The sequence below is a fragment of the Nansenia antarctica genome (assembly GCF_963989245.1).
Source record: "Nansenia antarctica genome assembly, chromosome: 6".
Lineage (NCBI taxonomy): Eukaryota > Metazoa > Chordata > Actinopteri > Argentiniformes > Microstomatidae > Nansenia > Nansenia antarctica.
The window spans coordinates 19,949,894-19,971,301 of record NC_137676.1 but is presented as its reverse complement, the minus strand read 5'-3'; the positions used below and the strand labels follow the sequence as shown (position 1 = coordinate 19,971,301).

The 21,408-nt window shown below is 50.1% G+C and overlaps 1 protein-coding gene across 1 annotated transcript in view; it reads right to left on the bottom strand.

Annotated features, from left to right (window-relative positions):
• Positions 1-21,408, bottom strand: part of sorbs2a (sorbin and SH3 domain containing 2a) — a gene marked incomplete at both ends in the record, with an annotated part of 103,884 nt that overhangs the window by 2,667 nt on the left and 79,809 nt on the right. Inside the window, 9 exons of the mRNA XM_080534286.1 lie at positions 2,880-2,917; positions 13,250-13,453; positions 14,211-14,339; positions 14,728-14,842; positions 16,201-16,298; positions 16,636-16,691; positions 17,464-18,478; positions 18,623-19,701; positions 20,610-20,797. Coding sequence (XP_080390412.1) covers positions 2,880-2,917; positions 13,250-13,453; positions 14,211-14,339; positions 14,728-14,842; positions 16,201-16,298; positions 16,636-16,691; positions 17,464-18,478; positions 18,623-19,701; positions 20,610-20,797 — 2,922 coding nt within the window. The remainder of the gene's footprint in view (positions 1-2,879; positions 2,918-13,249; positions 13,454-14,210; positions 14,340-14,727; positions 14,843-16,200; positions 16,299-16,635; positions 16,692-17,463; positions 18,479-18,622; positions 19,702-20,609; positions 20,798-21,408) is intronic.

Here is a 21,408-nt window from a genome sequence, read left to right as displayed (position 1 = left end):
TGATAATGATGTTGATGATGATGATGATGATGATAATGATGTTGATGTGATGATGATGATGATGATGATGATGATGTTGATGTGATAATGATAATGATGTTGATGTGATGATGATGATGATGATGTTGATGTGATTATGTTGATGTGATGATGATGATGATGATGATGATAATGATGATGATGATGATGTTGATGTGATGATGATAATGATGTTGATGTGATGATGTTGATGATGATGATGATGATGATGATGTTGATGTGATAATGATAATGATGTTGATGTGATGATGATGATGTTGATGTGATGATGATGATGATAATGGTGATGATGATGATGTTGATGTGATGATGATAATGATGTTGATGTGATGATGATGTTGATGTGATGATGATGATAATTATGTGATGATGATGATGTTGATGTGATGATGATAATGATGTTGATGTGATGATGATAATGATGTTGATGTGATGATGATAATGATGTTGATGTGATGATGATGATGTTGATGTGATGATGATAATGACAGAGGGAAATGTCTTGAGGTGTCAAATCTGTGATGTCATGAGTTAAGATCAATAAGATGAATGGTGATTGGCTGGTCCTTATCAATGGCTCCTGGTTTTCAATGCTGTGGTGTTCAGGATTGTATAAAGGGAATCGTTTGAGGTAGTTCTTTTGTCCCGGGGTTCAGTGAGTGAGGTCACCTTTGTCCCTGGGTCATGTTGTTGTTGTCTTCATGTTGTCTTCATGTTGAGAGTATGTATCAGTGAGTTGTAATGATCATTGGTCATATACTGTATATCTCTCTCTCTATTCTCTATACTAGAATGTAACTTTTTTCATTTTTTTCTATTTGCCATGTACTAAATATGGACAAGTACACATTCTATTCAAGAGTCAGATTATCAACATCAGATGTGTTTTGCTATGAAGGAAACATTAGCCAGAAATCCCTGCCATATATAATAGATACTGATGATGTTGATGTGATGATGATAATGATGTTATGTACATAACATAATAGACCCAAACAGATTGTAGAATTCTGATGAGTGACGCCTGGCCAAATATCTCAGTTTGGGTGACAGAGTACACTTCTGACAGAGTACACTTGTGAGTGACAGAGTACACTTCTGACAGAGTACACTTCTGTGTGACAGAGTACACTTCTGGGTGACAAAGTACACTTCTGACAGAGTACACTTCTAGGTGACAGAGTACACTTCTGACAGAGTACACTTCTGGGTGATAGAGTACACTTCTGGGTGACAGAGTACACTTCTGAGTGACAGAGTACACTTCTGACAGAGTACACTTCTGAGTGACAGAGTACACTTCTGACAGAGTACACTTCTGAGTGACAGAGTACACTTCTGAGTGACAGAGTACACTTGTGAGTGACAGAGTACACTTCTGACAGAGTACACTTCTGAGTGACATTATATTCAAGAGTCAGATTATCAACATCAGATGTGTTTTGCTATGAAGGAAACATTAGCCAGAAATCTCTGCCATATATAATAGATAATGATGATGTTGATGTGATGATGATAATGATGTTATGTACATAACATAATAGACCCAAACAGATTGTAGAATTCTGATGAGTGACGCCTGGCCAAATATCTCAGTTTGGGTGACAGAGTACACTTCTGACAGAGTACACTTGTGAGTGACAGAGTACACTTCTGACAGAGTACACTTCTGACAGAGTACACTTCTGGGTGACAAGAGTACACTTCTGAGTGACAAGAGTACACTTCTGGGTGACAGAGTACACTTCTGACAGAGTACACTTCTGTGTGACAGAGTACACTTCTGACAGAGTACACTTCTGAGTGACAGAGTACACTTCTGACAGAGTACACTTCTGACAGAGTACACTTCTGAGTGACAGAATACACTTCTGAGTGACAGAGTACACTTCTGACAGAGTACACTTCTAGGTGACAGAGTACACTTCTGACAGAGTACACTTCTGAGTGACAAGAGTACACTTCTGACAGAGTACACTTCTGAGTGACAGAGTACACTTCTGACAGAGTACACTTCTGAGTGACAGAGTACACTTCTGACAGAGTACACTTCTGACAGAGTACACTTCTAGGTGACAGAGTACACTTCTGAGTGACAGAGTACACTTCTGACAGAGTACACTTCTAGGTGACAGAGTACACTTCTGGGTGACAGAGTACACTTCTGACAAAGTACACTTCTGGGTGACAAAGTACACTTCTGGGTGACAAAGTACACTTCTGACAGAGAACACTTCTGACAGAGTATACTTCTGGGTGACAGAGTACACTTCTGACAGAGAACACTTCTGACAGAGTATACTTCTGAGTGACAAGAGTACACTTCTGACAGAGTACACTTCTGGGTGACAGAGTACACTTCTGGGTGACAGAGTACACTTCTGACAGAGTACACTTCTGACAGAGTACACTTCTGACAGAGTACACTTCTGGGTGAGAGAGTACACTTCTGACAGAGTACACTTCTGGGTGACAGAGTACACTTCTGACAGAGTACACTTCTGGGTGACAGAGTACACTTCTGGGTGACAGAGTACACTTCTGACAGAGTACACTTCTGGGTGACAGAGTACACTTCTGGGTGACAGAGTACACTTCTGTCAGAGTACACTTCTGACAACACACAATTTGTTTCTGTTTCATTTCGCTGTTACAAGCCGGTAATCAGATTTGTGAGCACATACTCACATTGCTCGGCCCATCTAAAACTCACCAGACTTCCAAAGGAGGTGTGACAACAATGTGATTTGATCTGATTTGGTATGACTTGGTATGGCTACGCGAGACTATAATAGATACTGATGATGGTGATGATAACTGGGTCTTATAGTGGGACTTACGGGTCTCCTCCACCATGGAGCGCATCCTGCACAAACCGCTGAGAGAAAAAGAGAAGAGAAGAGAAAGAAAGAAAGAAAGAAAGAAGGAGAAAGAAAGAGAGAACAGAAAGCGTAAGTATAGCAAATTGCGTACGGTTGATAAAAACTGTCATTTTCGGTATCTTAATCCACTGCAGGGGGAATCCCCTCACACACAGTTATTTTTACATTGTGTTCTGTGGTTTATTTTGGATGACACCAGACACACACACACACACACACACACACACACACACTACACATTATGAGTGTGTCCATGAAGCAAAGTCCCAAATCCATTCCTTTGTCTCAATCTCTCCCACCGGGATAAAAAACAAAACAATGCATGCTAGCACAGCTAACACAGCTAACACGGCTAACACAGCGAGCGTTGCAGTAGCATGCGTTAAACATGGAGGGCAGCCGCAGGGGAGACTCGGGGTACTAAGTGTTAGAGAGGGACTCCGTTTCCCACTCTGCACTGCTGCTAGTGTCACACTATAGGCTGAGGAGAACAGGACACGCCCCCTACCCTTCGACCTCTTACGGGCGACAGGCAGGAGCTCCGGGCGGTGACAGGGCTGCGGGGCGGTTTGCCCTGCACCACCACATCCTCCTTCAGAACCGTCTGGAACCAGAACCAACACCGTGACAGCCAAGTTTACCACAGAGAAACGTATGGTAAACGTACGGTAAACGTATGGTAAAGGTATGGTAAAGGTATGGTAAAGGTATGGTAAATGTATGGTAAATGTATGGTAAACGTATGGTAAACATATGGTAAATGTATGGTAAACATATGGTAAACATATGGTAAACGTATGGTAAATGTATCGTAAACATATGGTAAATGTATGGTAAACATATGGTAAACATATGGTAAACGTATGGTAAACGTATGGTAAATGTATGGTAAACATATGGTAAATGTATGGTAAACATATGGTAAATGTATGGTAAAGGTATGGTAAACATATGGTAAACATATGGTAAATGTATGGTAAACATATGGTAAATGTATGGTAAACATATGGTAAACATATTTCCGGTTTTTGACATAGGACGACAAACGAAGCGATGAAGAACCCACTTGATATCATATCCAACAGTTTTACATTCACTAAATACCTACATTTAGTTAGCAAAGTCGGGTGGGGGGTATTATTCGTATTAGTGTGGCAGTGTGTGTAACCACGCCCACCCCAGCTGTATGTAAAGAGCCACCTGCGTTTGTTGACGAGTTTACAAGATGGAGGCTGCTCTCGCTAATGCTATCAACAGAATTTCATAAGCAGGCAGAAATATCGACAGTGGGCAATTAATGAACTCCTTCATATTGGACTATACATAACGGGAACTCCGAACTCCGAATCTGACGATGACAGATGACAACGGAATGTCAGACATTGATCTCCACTTCACTTTCATGGGACAGTCGTCTGCAGACAGACCTTCTGCTGTGTTCTTGGGTAAGTTTTAGTGAGTTACATGTGTTGTTTACTTGGATTTTGTGTTGTTTACTTAGGATAGCCAAACAGTTATTTGTTGTTTTGCGAGTAAGGTAGATAGCCCCGTTGTTAGCATCAGTTATCAGACCACTGAAACTGCTCACCACAACTATGCCACCCCTCTACAAAACTAATGAGATGGTGGGAGGAAGAAATACGTTGTCAAAGATAAAACATAATGAATAAATACATTTGTTGCAGACCTACTAAACATGCAACATACTGTACCGTATGTTTCATGCACCATTTTAGTGTGTTTGTGTGTACCAGCTAGCCAAACAAGTGTTAGCTTGTTAGCTAGCTAGCTAGCTTTGTTAGAGATGTAATAGATTGTAGAAAAAGTAAATGCTTTTGTAATGAACGGTAATGTTATGTGGAATCAAAAATAATGATTAATTCATTGATATGTATATTTTCTGTAGAATAATACTGTGAATTGAAATGATTTCACTAGCCTACTTCAGTACAAGTACAGTACACTGAGTCTATGGAAAACCGACACTAGAGAAGTGTTTACACCTCTGACCTGAAATTTGTGTTACAGAATGAGGAGGTGAGAGGTTCTGAGAGATGACACCTTGATGAGAGTCACCAGCACTTCAGGTATTTGTCATTGTCATTGTATAAGCAATTCTATTTTATGAAGATAGTAGTAGGCTATTTCGTAAAAGTGGTGTTGGTAACAGTGGGCAATCATTTTAAATGTACTGTCTTCTTTTTTTATTACAGCTTTAATGCCCAGATGGGATGGGAAGGAACTACGCCGAAGTCCCACTAGATGCTTTATGGACTATAATCAAATCAAATCAAATCACATTTTATTTGTATAGCGTATTATTTGTATTGATGCAACTCAATGCGCTTCACATACTGACAGAGCCGCAAGCAGCCAAAAGTAAAAAACCTGTACACTATGTAGCCAGGAAAATTCCCTTGCAGCCCTCTACATACAGAGCGACTACTAACCAGTTTGCCTACCAGCACCCAGCGGTGGAGCTATTTAAACGTGTCAGCCCTGCAATTTAGTTTCCTGAGGGTTAGCTGACAAGCCCACTGACAGATGACAGGTAGATAATGACAGGTATTGTAATGGGGGAGTGGTTGTCTTGAGGGTGTGGTTGTCTTGAGGGAGTGATTAGGGTGGAGTTAACCTGCTATTGTTCCCACCCATTACCTCTGTGAAAAACGTGATTTTTTTTTAGGCTGGATATCTCAGTACGGTGGTTCAGGGGGTATCAACATTCAAATATCCATGACTTCTTCAACTTGTTTCAGATTTCAATGTATGACACGTCATTTTAAAGTTTACAGTCTACCCTTTCATAATCTGGAAAAAACTGAAACATTATTTTGCCCTAGTTGCGGAATTTTTAACCATGCCCTGTCACATATGGTAAACGTTCATGTATACAAAGAGACAGATGGTAAACGTTCATGTATACAGAGAGACAGATGGTAAATGTTCATGTATACAGAGAGACAGATGGTAAACGTTCATGTATACAGCAAGTCAAGTCATTAAAGCCCACGCATGCACACATACTCTTTGCATATACAGTACACGCACACGCACACACACACACACACACACACACACACACACACACACACACACACGTACACACACGCGCACACACACACACACATACACCAGTTGCTTGGCACATACTGTATGGTATTTCCTACTCACTACACTCTTAAGAACAAACATGTGTTAGTTCCATCCGCTTGTTAAGTCTGACGTCAAACGTGACGTTTTGCAATTTCCGGGTCCAAACCAGAAATTCTCCGCACGAGAATACCAGTGTACTACAGCGGTAGAATGACAGTTTAATTGTTTTTTAGACTCGGATCTATTCATACAACAAGGGACACAGCACTTTCCCGTTTTCCCCATATTGTCAGGGTATTTGAGCCTCGCAAAAGCGCTATATAAATATATTTAAATATTGCGGCATTTCGAAGACAGCGCCTCAGCCAACTTTGGACCCGGAAACACGTCACGACTTAACAATCGGATAGACTCTGTGTGCAATCACCCAACCACTGCAAAGAGTCTCACACCACAGCGGTTATCACCGGCACGCACACACACACACACACGCACACACACACACACACACACACACACACACGCAAACACACACACAGTCCTGCATGTGGTAGGAACCGGAGGGTACATAAACACACAAATCAGGGGGTTGTCACCCTCACTCTCCGAGCACAGGCAGTGTGTTTACCTTCACCTTAGGAGATCTAGGCTCTGGGGGAGGTATGGGAGGAGGGGAGGAGGAGGGAGGGAGAGGGGGAGAGGGAGGAGAGTGGGAGGGGGGGAGGAAAGAAGGGAGAGAGGGGAGCGCCTGCTGTGAGGAAGGGATGGGCAAGGTAGGAAGAGGGGGAGACACAGGGGGAGGAGAGGAGGGGGGAGAGGTGGGGAGGGGTGAGGTGGGGGGAGGAGATGAGGGGGGAGGAGGGGGACAGACAGGGGGAGGAGAGGAGGGGTGAGAGGTAGGGAGAGGTGAGGTGGGGGGAGGAGGGGGAGAGGTAGGGGGAGGAGAGGAGGGGGGAGGAGGGGGAGCGACAGCGGGAGGAGAGGAGGAGTGAGGGGTAGGGAGGGGTGAGATGGGGGGAGGAGAAGAGGTGGGAGGAGGGGGAGAGGTATGGGGAGGAGAGGAGGGGTGAGAGGTGGGGAGGGGTGAGATGGGGGGAAGAGAGGAGGGGGGAGGAGGGGGAGAGACAAGGGGAGGAGAGGAGGGGGGAGAGGTGGGGAGGGGTGAGGTGGGGGGAGGAGAGGAGGGGGGAGAGACAGGGGTAGGAGAGGAGGGGGGAGAGGTAGGGAGGGGTGAGGTGGGAGGAGGTGAAGGGAGGGCACGGGGCATGTGTGTCGAGTAGCACACGGGGGGGTCGCGCGGCGAGGGTGTCTGGAAAGCAAAGCGACGTCACCGACTAGTCGTCCTGACATTGCCTCAAACCTTAAGCTGAATCAACAGTGCTAATGCTAATACATTCATTATTTTTTCATTCATCATTCTTTACAAAAAAACTAACCAAAAAACTGTTAGGTTCAAAACTTGAAGTAAAAAAAAAAAGAAAAGAAGTAAGATATTACAGTGGGGTGCAAACATGTGGGCACCCCTGGTTTAAATAATCTCCATGTGATTGAAAGCAAACCTGAACCTGAACAAACCTGAACAAACCTGAACACACTTCTCCAAAGTTAGACATGACACCTTTCTACACATTTTAAAGGAAGGTTTCTTTTTCTTTTCATTTTTCTGAGTTTTTAAATGATAAAAAAAAGGAAAAGGGCCCTGTGCAAGTTTAGGAACCCTTTTGGATTATTCTTTGTTACCTTTTGAGAAGATGATTACTAAGGCCCAGACCAAGGTGACCAAACTACTAGACCTGGGACTATCACACTCTATATGTGCATGGATCAAGGACTTCCTGTCCGACCGCCCCCAGAGGGTGCGGGTGGGCTCCCACACCTCCACAGCCCTCAGACTCAGCACTGGGTCCCCCCAGGGCTGCGTGCTAAGCCCCATCCTCTACAACCTCTACACCTACGACTTCACCCCCGTCCACCCCAGAAACTCCATCGTAAAGTTTGCAGACGACACCACCGTGGTGGGCTGCATCTCGGGGGGGGACGAGGCGGCGTACAGGGATGAGGTAGAGCAGCTGAGCAAGCTGTGCAAGGTTAACAACCTGCTGCTGAACCAGTCAAAGACCCAGGAAATCATCGTGGACTTCAGGAGGAAAAGATCTGAGGTCCAGCCCCTGCTCATCGACGGAGAGAGCGTGGAGAGAGTCTCAACCCTCCGATTCCTGGGGGTGCACATACAGGATGACCTGTCCTGGAAGAACAACACAGCAGCCACCATCAAGAAGGCACAACAGCGGCTCTACTTCCTGAGAGTCCTCAGGAAGGAACACAACAAGCAGGAGATACTGGTGGCCTTCTACCGCGGCGCAGTGGAGAGCATCCTCACCTACTGCATCTGCAACTGGTTCTCCAGCTGCACAACCGCAGAGAGAAATGCGCTACAGAGAGTCGTGAGAACAGCCCAGAAGATCACCGGCGCCCCCCTCCCCTCTCTGGAAGAGCTGTACAACACACGCTGCCTCAGGAAGGCCTCCAAGATCTCCAGAGACCCAACCCACCCTGGGTACGAACACTTTGCCCGGCTGCCCTCGAAAAGGCGGTACAGGACCATGGCCGCAAGGACAAACAGACTGAAGCTCAGCTTCTACCCCAGGGCCATCCAGGCCCTGAACACAGCAAAGAACTAGGTTCTGGGCCCTGGACAGTCTGGACGGATTGATGGCAGCTGCTGGATTGAAAAAATCAGGTGTAGTGCTGAGGCACAAATGTGTACATTTCAAGCCTGCAAACTGCGACACTTTAAATGAATGTGCAATAACACTATGTGCAATATGACAACCCTAGTCGTTTTATCTGTACAGTATAGTATAGTGGATAGTGTACATAGCCTTTATTTATGTAAACCAGCTCCTTTCCCTTCTTGTTTTTTTAGTTTCTTTTTTTCTTTCCTAGCACCAGGGGAGCCACCCCTCCCAAATTTCGTTGTTTGGTACCTGTACTATAGCAATGACAATAAAGACCATTCATTCATTCATTCAAGGTGATTTACTTGTTCGGGCTTCAATGAGTCAGGTGAATATAATTCCAGGGTTGAACTATATATTCTGAAGTAACTCCATGCCTTCTAAAGTGTCCGACTGCGGAGGCTGTTGTGTCTGGTGTTAAAAACCATGGGATCCTCTAAACAGTTGTCCAAGGATGTCAGAATCAAGATAGTTCACTTCCACAATCAAGGAAAAGGCTCTTGCAATGTTTCAAACTACCCATTTCCACTGTCAGATATACAGTATCATCAGAAAATGGAAAATAAATGGAACAATTGAAGTCAAGGCATGATCTGGAAGACCATGAACAATTTCAGATAGAATGGCCCGAGATCTGATGAGAAATGCTCAGAAGAACCCACAGATCACAACAATACAGCGTACCTTAAACAACAAAGACCTACATGGCAGAGTTGCCAGAAAGAAGCCTTTCCTATGACCTCAACACAAAATTAACTATCTGAAGTATGCAAAAGGCCACAACCAAAAAAGGAGGAGAAAAAAGGATGAAGCATTTGTAGAGAAGAACACCTTGCCAACTGTTAAGCATGAAGCCATTATACTTTGGGGTTGTGTAGCAGCCGGGGGCACAGGCAATATTGTGCCGGTCAGTCCAGAAATTGAAGTTGAAGAGAGGTTGGGTATTCCAGCAAGACAATGACCCGAAGCATACCTCAAAATCAACCATTAAGTACCTGGAGGAAAGACGGATCTCAAACATGCCATGCATGCAAGAAGGCTGAAGAATATTTCTGAGCTAGAGGTGTTCTGCCAGGAAGAATGGAGAAAATTTCCCAAAACAAGAATGTAAAGACTCTTAGCTGGCTACAGGAAGTGTTTGCAAGCTGTTATAGTTGTCCGAGGAGGAGTTACAAAGTACTAGCTGACAGGGTTCTCAGACTTTTGCACAAGACCTTTTTCCTTGTTTTCTTATTTTAAAACTGTAAAAAGTTCTAAATAAAAATGTATCTTGCTTTAAAATGTGATGAAATGTGTCATGTTTAACTTTATACCATTTAGAGGTTAGATTTGCTTCTTTTTTTTCACTCTTTTTTGTCCTCATGTCGGCAACCAATCAATGTTCCGACTTTTCTTTTGAAACACGGAACTACGTTTCAACGTTGTTGAGAATCACAACACAAACTCACACAAAGAGCTGTGTTAGTTGACTAGCGATGTGTCATTGATTTTCAACAACGCTGAAATGTGAAATGTATTTTTCGAAAGAAAAGCCTGATCATTACATCGGATCCCGATATGAGGACCAAAGCATTAGAACGTGACTATTGCTAGATATCATAAATATTTAAACTAATGGGGAACTTGGACACACTGGAGCGTGTTAAGGCGAGCATGCCCACGCAGAATGCTTCTACCTCGGCTTCAAGCCCGTCAGCGAGGCCCGCTGTGACCGTGGCACCCCTCTCTATAGCCATCCCTCTCTTCTCGCTTTCCTCTTTCTCCTCCTCATCCTCCTCTTCCCGGGCCTCCTCCTCCTCCTCCTCCTCCTGGATGAACAACTCTGGAAATCCCGTCCCTGTTTCCGTGACTGGGCAATGGGGCTCCGTCTGCCGTCCGTTCGCAGCTTCCGATTGATCGTCCCGCGTAATCGACCGGGGCTCCGTGGCCGCCGGCCTACGACGCTCTAGCCGAACTCTGCTCTGTGATTCGTCGGCAGATGTGACGACGGGAGGGCGTTCCACCGCTGACCTATGCGATTCGACCTCTGGCCCGACCCCGCGATCTGATTCGTCGGCGGATGCCGTAGGTTGGGATTTGGCTGGAGACAAATGCACAGCCCCCCCGGCTTCCTTGGTTATTGAGTCGTCCAGGATCATAGACAGTAACTGATCGTAGGGATCTTCCATTTTCCACCGGAGAGAGGGGGGTTCGTCCGTGGAGGGGGCTGTTTGAGCGCCTGGACCGAACCACGGCGGGACGTCTGTAGGGGAGGCCAGTGGGGACGGCTCTGTGCAGAAGAACCCCCCTCTGTCTGCCGGATACAGTGGTAGGGTCCATTCAATGTCTCCTAGGCCCCTCCCACTGTCTCCTAGGCCCCTCCCATGGTCTCCTAGGCCCCTCCCACTGTCTCCTAGGCCCCTCCCACCCTCATATCGCAGGGAGGAGTCCGGTACGAGGGAGGAGGGTGACGAAGGTGGGTCAGGGAGAGGAGGAGGGGGAGGGGGAGGGGGAGGAGGGAGGTCAGGGAAAGAGGGAGGGGGAGGGGACAGAGGGAGAGGGGGAGGAGGAGGAGGAGGGGACAGAGGGAGAGGTGGAGGAGGAGGGGACAAAGGGAGCGCCTTAAAGGAGTGGACGTCCGCCAGCCCTTGTTTGAGCAGGGGGGTCCAGCTTCGTGACAGGGTTCGGAGCGGGGGGGTCATGCCTCTCCTGGGGGGTGCGGGGGGGCTCGCCCTGGGCTCACGACTCCCCAGGAAGGGGAGGAGGCTGGCGGGGAGCGGGGGAGGCGTGGGGGGGGAGGCGGGAGCCAGGGTGAGGGAGAGCCACTCGCTGGTGACAGCCTGGAGGTGGAGGGTCCTCAGGGGAGGGTGGGGGGAGGGGAGGGGGGTCTGGGGGTGGTGCTGGGCAGGAGGGGGTGGGGGGGGCCTGTACCATGGTGGGACGTCTGTAGGGGAGGCCGGGGGGGACGGCTCTGTGCAGAAGAACCCCCCTCTGTCCGTCGGGTACAGTGGTAGGGTCCGTTCACTGTCTCCTAAGCTCCACCCATTGTCTCCTAGGCCCCTCCCACCCTCATATCCCAGGGAGGAGTCCGGTACGGGGGAGGAGGGTGATGAAGGTGGGTCAGGGAGAGGGGGAGGGGGAGGAGGAGGGGACAGAGTGAGAGGGGGAGGAGGAGGAGAGGACAGAGGGAGAGGGGGAAGGGGAGGAGGAGAAGGGGACAGAGGGAGAGGTGGAGGAGGGGACAGAGGGAGAGGGGGAGGAGGAGGGGACAGAGGGAGAGGGGGAGGAGGAGGGGACAAAGGGAGAGGTGGAGGAGGAGGAGGAGGGGACAGAGGGAGAGGGGGAGGAGGAGGGGACAGAGGGAGAGGGGGAGGAGGAGGGGACAAAGGGAGAGGGGGAGGAGGAGGGGACAAAGGGAGCGCCTTAAAGGAGTGGACATCCACCAGCCCTTGTTTGAGCAGGGGGGTCCAGCTTCGTGACAGGGTTCGGGGCGGGGGGGTCATGCCTCTCCTGGGGGGTGTGGGGGGGCTCGCCCTGGGCTCACGACTCAGGAAGGGGAGGAGGCTGGCGGGGAGTGGGGGAGGCGTGGGAGGGGAGGCGGGAGCCAGGGTGAGGGAGAGCCACTCGCTGGTGACAGCCTGGAGGTGGAGGTGGGGGTGGTGGTGAGGAGGGGGTGGGGGTGGAGGGACGCTGTAGAATGGCTCCAGACAGAGAGAGAGAGAGAGAGAGAGAAGCAAGGAGAGAATAGGACACTGACACACCCAGAGAGAAGTTGACTTCAAACGCCCATAACCAGACCAGACACACACACACACACACACACACTTTCCACAAGAAGTACTCCCTCACTCACTCACAAATCATAATAATAATAATTTCTGTTCAAGGACACCTCGACACGCGGCCAGCCGGGGTTCGAACCGCCAAACTGCCGATCTCTAGACCGCCGGCTCTACCTCCCGAGCCCCTGCCGAACCCGGCGTACAGAAGAGCTCTGACGGAAAAAGCTCAAACCATCTTCAATTCAAAATGTTTCCGGAGGGAAACTGAAGGTCAATGAAACAACCCTGAAGTAAGTCACAATTACATTCATGAATCCTAAACTCCCTGATTGAAAACAAACGGCAAATCAGAGCGGGGCTTTGACACTAGCAGAGCCACGATTGGGGTCAAGCGAGTAAAAAATAAATTCTATCTTTACACTCGATGAAATTTCAGGACCCTCCTTCCATGACATTTCCTAGATATGTGCGTTCTACCACCCAGTATCCTTACATTTTAAAAAATCACATCAGGATAAGCTAGTATAAAGCTATTTGCCAGTCTTTCTATGTAGGAGGCAGGCTAATTTACAAGAGGCGCCATCTAGTGGTCTTTGTGTGTCAGTAGCAGCTTCCCATTCTAAAGACTATGTCGGTGAAATAGGCACAGCTGTACTAGTGTTAATGAAGGGCTTCTCTGTCTGCAGCACATCTGGAAGTGTCACCATGACCACCACGCCCTACTAGCCCTTACCTTGGTGGGCGAAGAGCCCTGGGACCGGTTGCCATGGTGACCGTGCACGTCGTGGACGTTGTGGTGGGGAGCGGGGCTCTTGGAGGGAGAGCATTTGACCACGTCCACGTAAGCCACGGGGAAGATGCCCTGCTTGGCGCTGGACGGGATCTTCCCCTCGTACCAGTTGGGGTCCACCTGTCTGAGCAGGACCACGCGCTCGCCCTGGACACACACACACACACACACACACAATTCAGTAAATGGAAACAAACACACTGGCAAGCGTTTATACATATACACAAGGGAAAGAAAATAATCACACATGGTAACACAGGAAATGCACGGACGCACAAACACACACCTATCGACACACAGACATCTGCACTGAACATACACACACACCCACACACCCACACATCTACATCTGGTGTAGTGGTGGTCATGAGTTCAAATCCCACCTGGGAAACACCACCACTAGAGTGTCCTCGAGTAAGGCACATAGTAAGGCACCTATCCTCGAGTAAGGCACCTTTTGCTAGCATATCAGCCGAATAGAGCTCTCAGGTCTTCTGACGCTGGTTTTCTCTGTGTACCACATGTACAAAAGAAGAGATTTGGTGAGGCTGCATTCTCATTTTATGCACCCAGATTGTGATTGTCAAATTTCAGGACACTCCTTTCATGACTTTTCCTAGATATGTGCGTTCTAACACCCAGTATCCTTACATTTTCAAAATCACATCAGGATAAGCCTGGTATAAAGCTGTTTAGCAGTTTTTCTGTGTAGGAAGCAGGCTAATTTACAAGCGGCCAACTAGCACATGTGTGTAAATAGCAGCGTAACATTGTAGAGAGGGCTCTTTTAGTAGGTAAAAAGGTATGGCTGTTCTAATGCTAATTGTAAGTCGATTTGGATAACAGCGACTGCTAAACGGTAAACATGCAAATGTCCATAGGCCCACACACACCGACCCCGTACCTTTCTGAGAGAGAGCTCTACGTTGGTGTCAGCGTTGAAGTTGTAGCGGGCCACCGCCTCCCCGATCTCCCTGACGTGGGCGGGCGGGGGAGGCCTCGCTGGACGCTGCTTCTCTGACAACGCCATCTTCTGTGTGAGTGAGAGACAGAAAGAGAGAGAGACAGAGAGAGAGACAGAGAGAAAGAGAGAGAGAGAGAGAGAGAGAGAGAGAGAGACAGAGAGAGAGAGAGAGAGACAGAGAGAGAGAGAGACACACAGAGAGAGAGACAGAGAGAGAGACAGAGAGAGAGACAGAGAGAGAGAGAGAGACAGAGAGAGAGACAGAGAGAGAGAGAGACAGAGAGAGACAGAGAGACAGAGAGAGAGAGCAACAGATAGAAAAAGGAGAGAGAGATGTGTACAGTATACACGTGTGTGCGAGAAGAGAGAGAAGCTTAACTCAAGATAGAAAATCCAAAAGGTGAATTCCAAAAAACAGAAAGCAGACTACACACACACGTGCGCGAGCGTCACACACCTCCACGTAGGAGATGGGGAAGATCCCCACGCGTCCGCGGTGCTCCCCCTCATACCAGTTACTGTCGATCTGTCGGACGATGTTCACGGCATCGCCTTTCTTAAAGGTCAGCTCCCTGGAACGCAGTCACACACACACACACACACACACATATAGATAGGACCAGAGGGAGGCAGATAGTCGCAGCCTTACTATATGTTCCTCAAGGAACGAAGAGGATTAAGTAAGTCTCAATGTTTTGGCTTGACTAGTGAGTGTGTCAACAACGTTAAAATGTATTGTCACGTTTCTCCAATTCGGGTCAGGGAAAGGGTTGACAGAAACATGACGGCCATTTTGGGCCGTGACTTTGAACGCTCCACGTCATGGCCGTCATGGCCATTGTCAACATGATGTTGTATGAAGGGCAACGATACAGTAGCAATGGAGTCACATTGGCAGTCACAAACTCCCCCTGACAACATGAAGATTGGTACCTATTTCACAAGAAAGCCAATGTGCTCCAGTTGTTATAGCCATGCTTTTTTTTTTTAAAGGGTATGGGACATATTCAGCGTTACACAGTATACCATGACACACATGCCTCAAGTCTGACAGAGGTGAGGTTCTGATGTTGACAAAATGTGACAGGGTCTGGTGAAAATGTCCCCAGGTAGGGCAAGGTCAGTTTTTTAGGAAAGTGCAGATTGTAAGCTTTCAAATGATGTGTCAAAATAGTTGAAGAAGATATGCTCATTTGAATGTTGGTACACCGCAAACCAAATACCGGAGAAAAACGCTCTGAATCAAAACAGACGTGTTTGCTACCATCGCATTATAGCTAGCTAGCAGCTAAGAAAGAATCTTGTTGAATGTTTAGCACATCACAACATGCTGATGCTGTAGAACATCAACATGCTAAAAACACATAACTACACATAATTAGATCACACAGTCCTTGTTTTTGAACACATCCTAAAACGTAAGTTTGTTTACAAGCCACTATGTATCACTATCACTAACCCAGTAGCCTGAAGCAGGATGGCAGATGATCGAGTGAATCCAATTCACAAATGACAAGTATTTAGAGATCCTAAAACTGTTGTTACATTGACTAACCCTTCAACACTTTTGTAATATGAAAAAAATAATAAAACATGTAAAAAAAAAAAGAAGCTTTTTGGTCATTTGCACGATTTGAGAATTGCCGACATGCGCACCTTTTCACCAGACCGTGTCACAAATGGGGTTAATCGGGCCATTCATGTTGTCTTTACAAAACGACAGGGAAGGGAAAGTCAGGCAGTGATATGGCAGCTGTTAGATGGGCTGTCATGCTCTAAAGTGTATGTTTGCCTTTTGACAGTACGACGTTTGGGGTGGTAGTCGTGTGCGGTGAGACAGACATGCTACACAGTTCCTGTGTCTCCTGTCTCGTGGCAACACGCAACGTGCATCACAGCGCTCGGGTAACCACGGGCGACGGTTACTCACTTAGCCGACTGGGCCTTAAAGTCATAGATAGCTCTAGCAGGCTGTTTCTGGTGGAGGAGAGAGAACAGAATGAGTTGAGTCATCTGCTTATGGGACACCTAGGAAACCAGGAGGAGAGAGAAAGAGAGAGGGGGGGGGGTGAAAAGGATTGAGGGAGGAATAAATAGAGAAGGGGAGAGACAGGCATGCGTTATATAGCATAGAGATGCACTACTTTGCTTGATGTAAAATGATACTAAATTAGACTAAATCAGATGGAATCACATTGTTATGTTGATGTGTTGCTGCCCAGATGCAAATTATGTTCAACTGTGTTGGAAGCTGTGTGGTTCCCTGACAAATAAACTCACGCTTCTAGCAGAGATGTAAAGTGAGAGATAGAAAGAGAGAGAAAGAGAGAGAGAGAGGGAGGTAGAGCTTGGTTGTCTGTGCTACCTCTCTGTCAGGGGTGGGTCTTCTGCTCTGGGGGGGGTGTCGTCCTCCTTCCTGGTCTGTAGGGGGGAAGAGAAGGCACAGGGGTCAGGGGTCAGCAAGCACACTCTTACCGTGGCGACGGGACACGCATGCACACAGACACCGTCGTTTGACTCAATGGGTGGGAGGTGATGTCATTCGAGGGAGTGATGTCATCCTGGAAATGAGAGGACGGGCAGGAAGTGACAAAAAAAAACACATGTTTTATTTCCGTTTCCAGGGAAACACATTAGGTTTTTGGCGGCACAATATGACAGACGCATGCACTTCACACAAGGGAACAGAAACAATAACTTATAAAGAGAATGAACTTATATCAGCAAGGCACATACTGTACATACCAAACTACCTCCATAAAACTCCCCCAAACTACCAAATAAATAAAAACCCTACATACAAATGATCCAACAAGAAATGACAAAGGGGATCGAAAACAACAACATATGGAGTAACAAGCAGCGAAATGATCAAATACAGAAGAAGAAAAAAACACCAAAACAAATGAAAAGGATAAGCAAGTCCAACCCAAAAAAGAACTGGAGAAGAAATACAATCGTTTGCTTCCACAGATGGAGGGCATGGGGGGGGGGGGGGGGGGGAGGAGTCATGCTGTCCCTGGTTGTCTTGAGGCCGTGACTAACGGGGCTGTCAGCCCAGAGCTGGTCACCAGAGACGAGGGATGGAGCGCAGGTGATGGCTGGGGGGAGGGAGGGAGGACACAGGCAGTACTTGGGGAGGGAGGGCGATGGTTGGCGTGCATGTGTGTGTGTACAAGTGTGTGTGTTGCACCTGCGTAGCAGTGTGCGTCGCCGTTGCCCTGCTCCTCGCTGTAGTTGTTGTTATTGGCCGCATCGGCGTGGTGACCGTAGCATGCGCTGAGCGGTGACTGTAACCGAGGCGTGGAGGAGGAGGAGTCCGCTCCGTACCCCGTGGTCACAGGGCTCCCGTCTGGGTACGAGGAACTGGAGGAGGGCGGTCCGCCCCCCTCTCCCCCCTCCCCCCTCCACCGCGCCAGGCCTCGCAGCGAGGAGCTCCGCTCGGGCACGTCCGGCAGAAGCTCGGCCAGGAGCCTGCGGAGGATGCTGTCGTCGGCTAGCCTGGCCCCGCCCCCGCTGCGGCCCCGCTCGGCCCGGATGTGTTCGTAGATGTCCCTCAGGGCGGCGTCCAGCGCCTCATACACCGCCTCTTTCGACTTGCGCCGTCCGCCGCCGCGACCTCCGTGACCTCCGTGACCTCCTCCTCCTCCTCCGCCGGCGGAGGAGTTCGTCGTCTTCCTCCTGAACGGCACGGGGCTAACCAGGAAGGCCAGCTTGTTGGACAGGGCCTGCTGGGAGTCCTGGGAGAGGGGGGGGGGCTGGGAAGACGCCTGGCGGGAAGACGCCTGGGGGTGGGGGGGGGCGCGGCCGGGGGGCTGAGACGACGCGGTGGGGGGTCTCTGGCAGCGGCCCTCCTGGCGTGCTCGCTGCTCCCGCTCGTGGCGCAGCACGGTGGTGAAGCGGGTGTAGGAGGCCGGGCAGCCGCCCTTGCAGGAGCTGATGAGGTGGCGGTGCTGGTAGCCCTGGCTCTGGCCCACCACACTCTGGTGGTGGCTGGCATTGTGGTGGTGGCGGTGGAGGTGGTGGTGGTGGCGGAGGTGGCGGAGGTGGGAGGAGGAGGAGGAGCCGTAGAGGGACTCGGAGGAGGTGAGGGAGCAGCGGTCCAGGTCGCTCTCGCTGCAAAAGGACGAGGCCTCCTCCTCCCCCGCCCGGGCGAGGTCGCTGAGGTCCGACGCCGCCGCCACCGTGTCCTGCTCGCTGTCCGAGTACTCCGGGGGGTCGCCGCGGCGACCGCGGTCGGGGGGGAGGAGGGCGGTGCCGGTGGCGGCGGGGGGGAGGGGCGGGCAGCCCCGCGAGTGGCGGTGGTGGTGATGCGGGCGGTGGTGGTGGGGGGGAGGAGGGGGGAGGCTGGCGGGGGGCGGGTCGGGGCCCAGGCGCGGCTGGCCCTCTGGCGGGCTGCGGGCCTCGTGGTGGTGGCGGGGGTCCAGGGGAGGGTGGGGGTGGGACGCCCCTCCCCCGTTGTTGGTGTCCTCCTCCAGCAACGACTCGATGGAGAAACGGCGTGTCGGGCAGCCCATGGCGCCCATCCCCCCGCTCCCTGCGCCTCCTCCTCCCCCCCCTCCCCCTCCTCCACTGCTGCTCGCCCGGGACGAGGACTCCCCCCCCGGGGTGGTGGCCCCCGACGGCGCCTCGCTGTCCGCCCCCAGGTTGGGCATGGACTTGGACTTCTGGATGAGCCGCTCGTACTCAGAGATACGCGCCGGCACCACGTCGCGCTGCACCCCCTCCAGGCCCCAGGAGCCGCCGGGCGCCCAGGGGGAGAGGCCGCCTCCTCCCCGCCCGTGGCCGTGCCCGTGGAGGTGGAGGAGGAGGTGCGGCTGGCTCTCCAGCTCCAGGATGCGGGCGCGCACCGAGCGGATGACCTCGCTGGGCAGCAGTTGGGCGCGGTCGATGTGGTGCATCTTGCGGTACAGCTTGAGGAAGCCCGGGGCGTCGTGGACCGCCCGCCGCCGGTGGTGGTGGTGATGGTGGGTGTTGGGGCGGGGCAGGGAGCGGTGGCCGCCGGACGAGAGCGAGAGCGAGGCCGGCTGGCTGGACGACGGGTCGTCGCCGTTGTTGTCGTCGTCGCACAGCAGCGAGCCGGCACTCTCCGAGCGGGTGGCGCTGTTGCCAGCGGTGCCCGGTGCGTGGCCGTCGTTAAGGAGGTCGTCGCAGCTGCGTGACTTGAGTTTCCCTGACGATGCTGGGCCGTCCTCCATGCTGCTGCTCCACGTGGTCCCGGTGTCCTGCCGGCTGGACCGCCAGCCATTCTTGAAGCAGATGGAGCGCTGCTGCTGCTGGGGAGGGGGGGGGTCCGCGCCGCCGTCAGGGTCGTCGTCGGGGTGACGGCGCGCAGGGGGGTAGGGGTGGGCAGGAGAGAGGCAGGACCTCGGGTAAGGGGAACCCGCGGAGCTCAGAGCGTGCGAGTACATGATGTCGTACACGTCGCCGACTGACCGGCCCAGGCGATAGATTTACGTCCCGACGCAGCGTGGAGAGCGGAGAGAGAGAGGGAAGAGAGGAGGAGAGGTTAACCAGGAATAGAGATAGAGAGGGGAGGGGAGGAATGTGAAAAGAGAAAGAGAGCGAAAGAGGCAGAATATTGAGTACCTGAACACACAGTATTTCTCTCCTGCCAAACACACGAAGGTACCAGCGGTGGACAGAGACAGGAAGAGAGAGGGAGAGGAACGGGTCGTACATTTGTTGTGGGGTAGTACAGACAGAGGTACGACTGATCGAGGACCGCTTTGGAAATAAGCGTTTTAAATAATGCTTTCGAGTGTTATCCTCTGGACATTACTTAGTGTCATAATGCGTAAATGATTCTATTGTAAATTCCTAATAAAAATCAAATCAAATAAAAAATCAAATCAAATCAAGACGTCAGATACGGTGTTGTACAGGGACAGCACTGCTCGAGCGACACCGATCCTACGGGCCAACCTCAACTACGGATCAGAAGATCAGAGGGGAGGAACCTCAAACCTTGTCCTCCAATGAGTTTTGGACATTTTGGCCTGTTGCTGTGAAGAGATAAGCTGTAAACGCAAATGTATTTTCTTACATAACACTCCTATATTAGCTCACATTACATCCTGGTTCCTGGTGTCTGTAGGGACTGTAGGGACCACTGTAGGGTCTGTAGGGACAATGTAGGGACCACAGTTCTGCTCTCTGACCTGGGAGAGCCCCTCAGGATAGCACCACAGGAGATGTCAGATGTAACTGGGTATAAGGTATGTGTGTGTGTGTGTGTGTGTGTGTCTGTGTATGTGTGGCTGCGTGTGTGCGGCGTACATGTGTTTGCGTGTGCATGCATGTGTATGTGTGTGTGTGTGTGTGTGTGTGTGTGTGTACCTTTGCCTCTAGAAGGTGACGTGGGTGAAGAGTGAACGGCGGGTTTCCTCAGCATGCCGGTCCTGTAGGGCTCCAGAGCCTTCGTAGGGGAGGCCTGGCCCCCCCCCCCACCGTGCTGCTCTGCCCGTCCGCCGGGCTGACTGACCGACGGCTCCGACTTCCTCCTCTTCCTGTAGTCACTGGCGGCGCTGGGGGAGACACGAGGACACTCTTGTTTATTCACTGAATCCTTCTTCTTTTACCAGCTCAGAGTGTCCTCTACGCCCTGAGATCGGGAGGTCGTGAGTTCGATCCCCGGCCAAGTCATACCAAAGATTGTTACCCGATGCCTCCCTGCTTGGCACTCAGCATTAAGGGTGGGATTGGGGCGTAAGACCCAGCAACATACCAACGTCATGTCCAGGGGGTGTACATGTCCATCAAGCCGCCTCACGCTACGGAAACAGGGCCATTAGGCTCGAGAACCATATACGACTGTAGATGATTAATTCTTTTTGTTTATTTTTTTGTAGCAACGACCTTAAGCAAAATGGCGGTGGAGAAAGACCAGTCGTTTACCATTACAAACACTAAGCTACCACACCTGCTGAGGACGGACATAAACCGGAACAGATTCAAACCATTTCGTACGTATAACGGACAAGACCTTCGACACATACAGTCGCTAGGCCTGTCAAAAATCGGACGAGTTTACGATCAAATCTTTCCCCATCATAACCCCGAAGATTTATCGTTGGGTGAACAAAGCTCATGCATAAGCCGTACATCACGACTGACACATAGCATCCAGATGATCTAC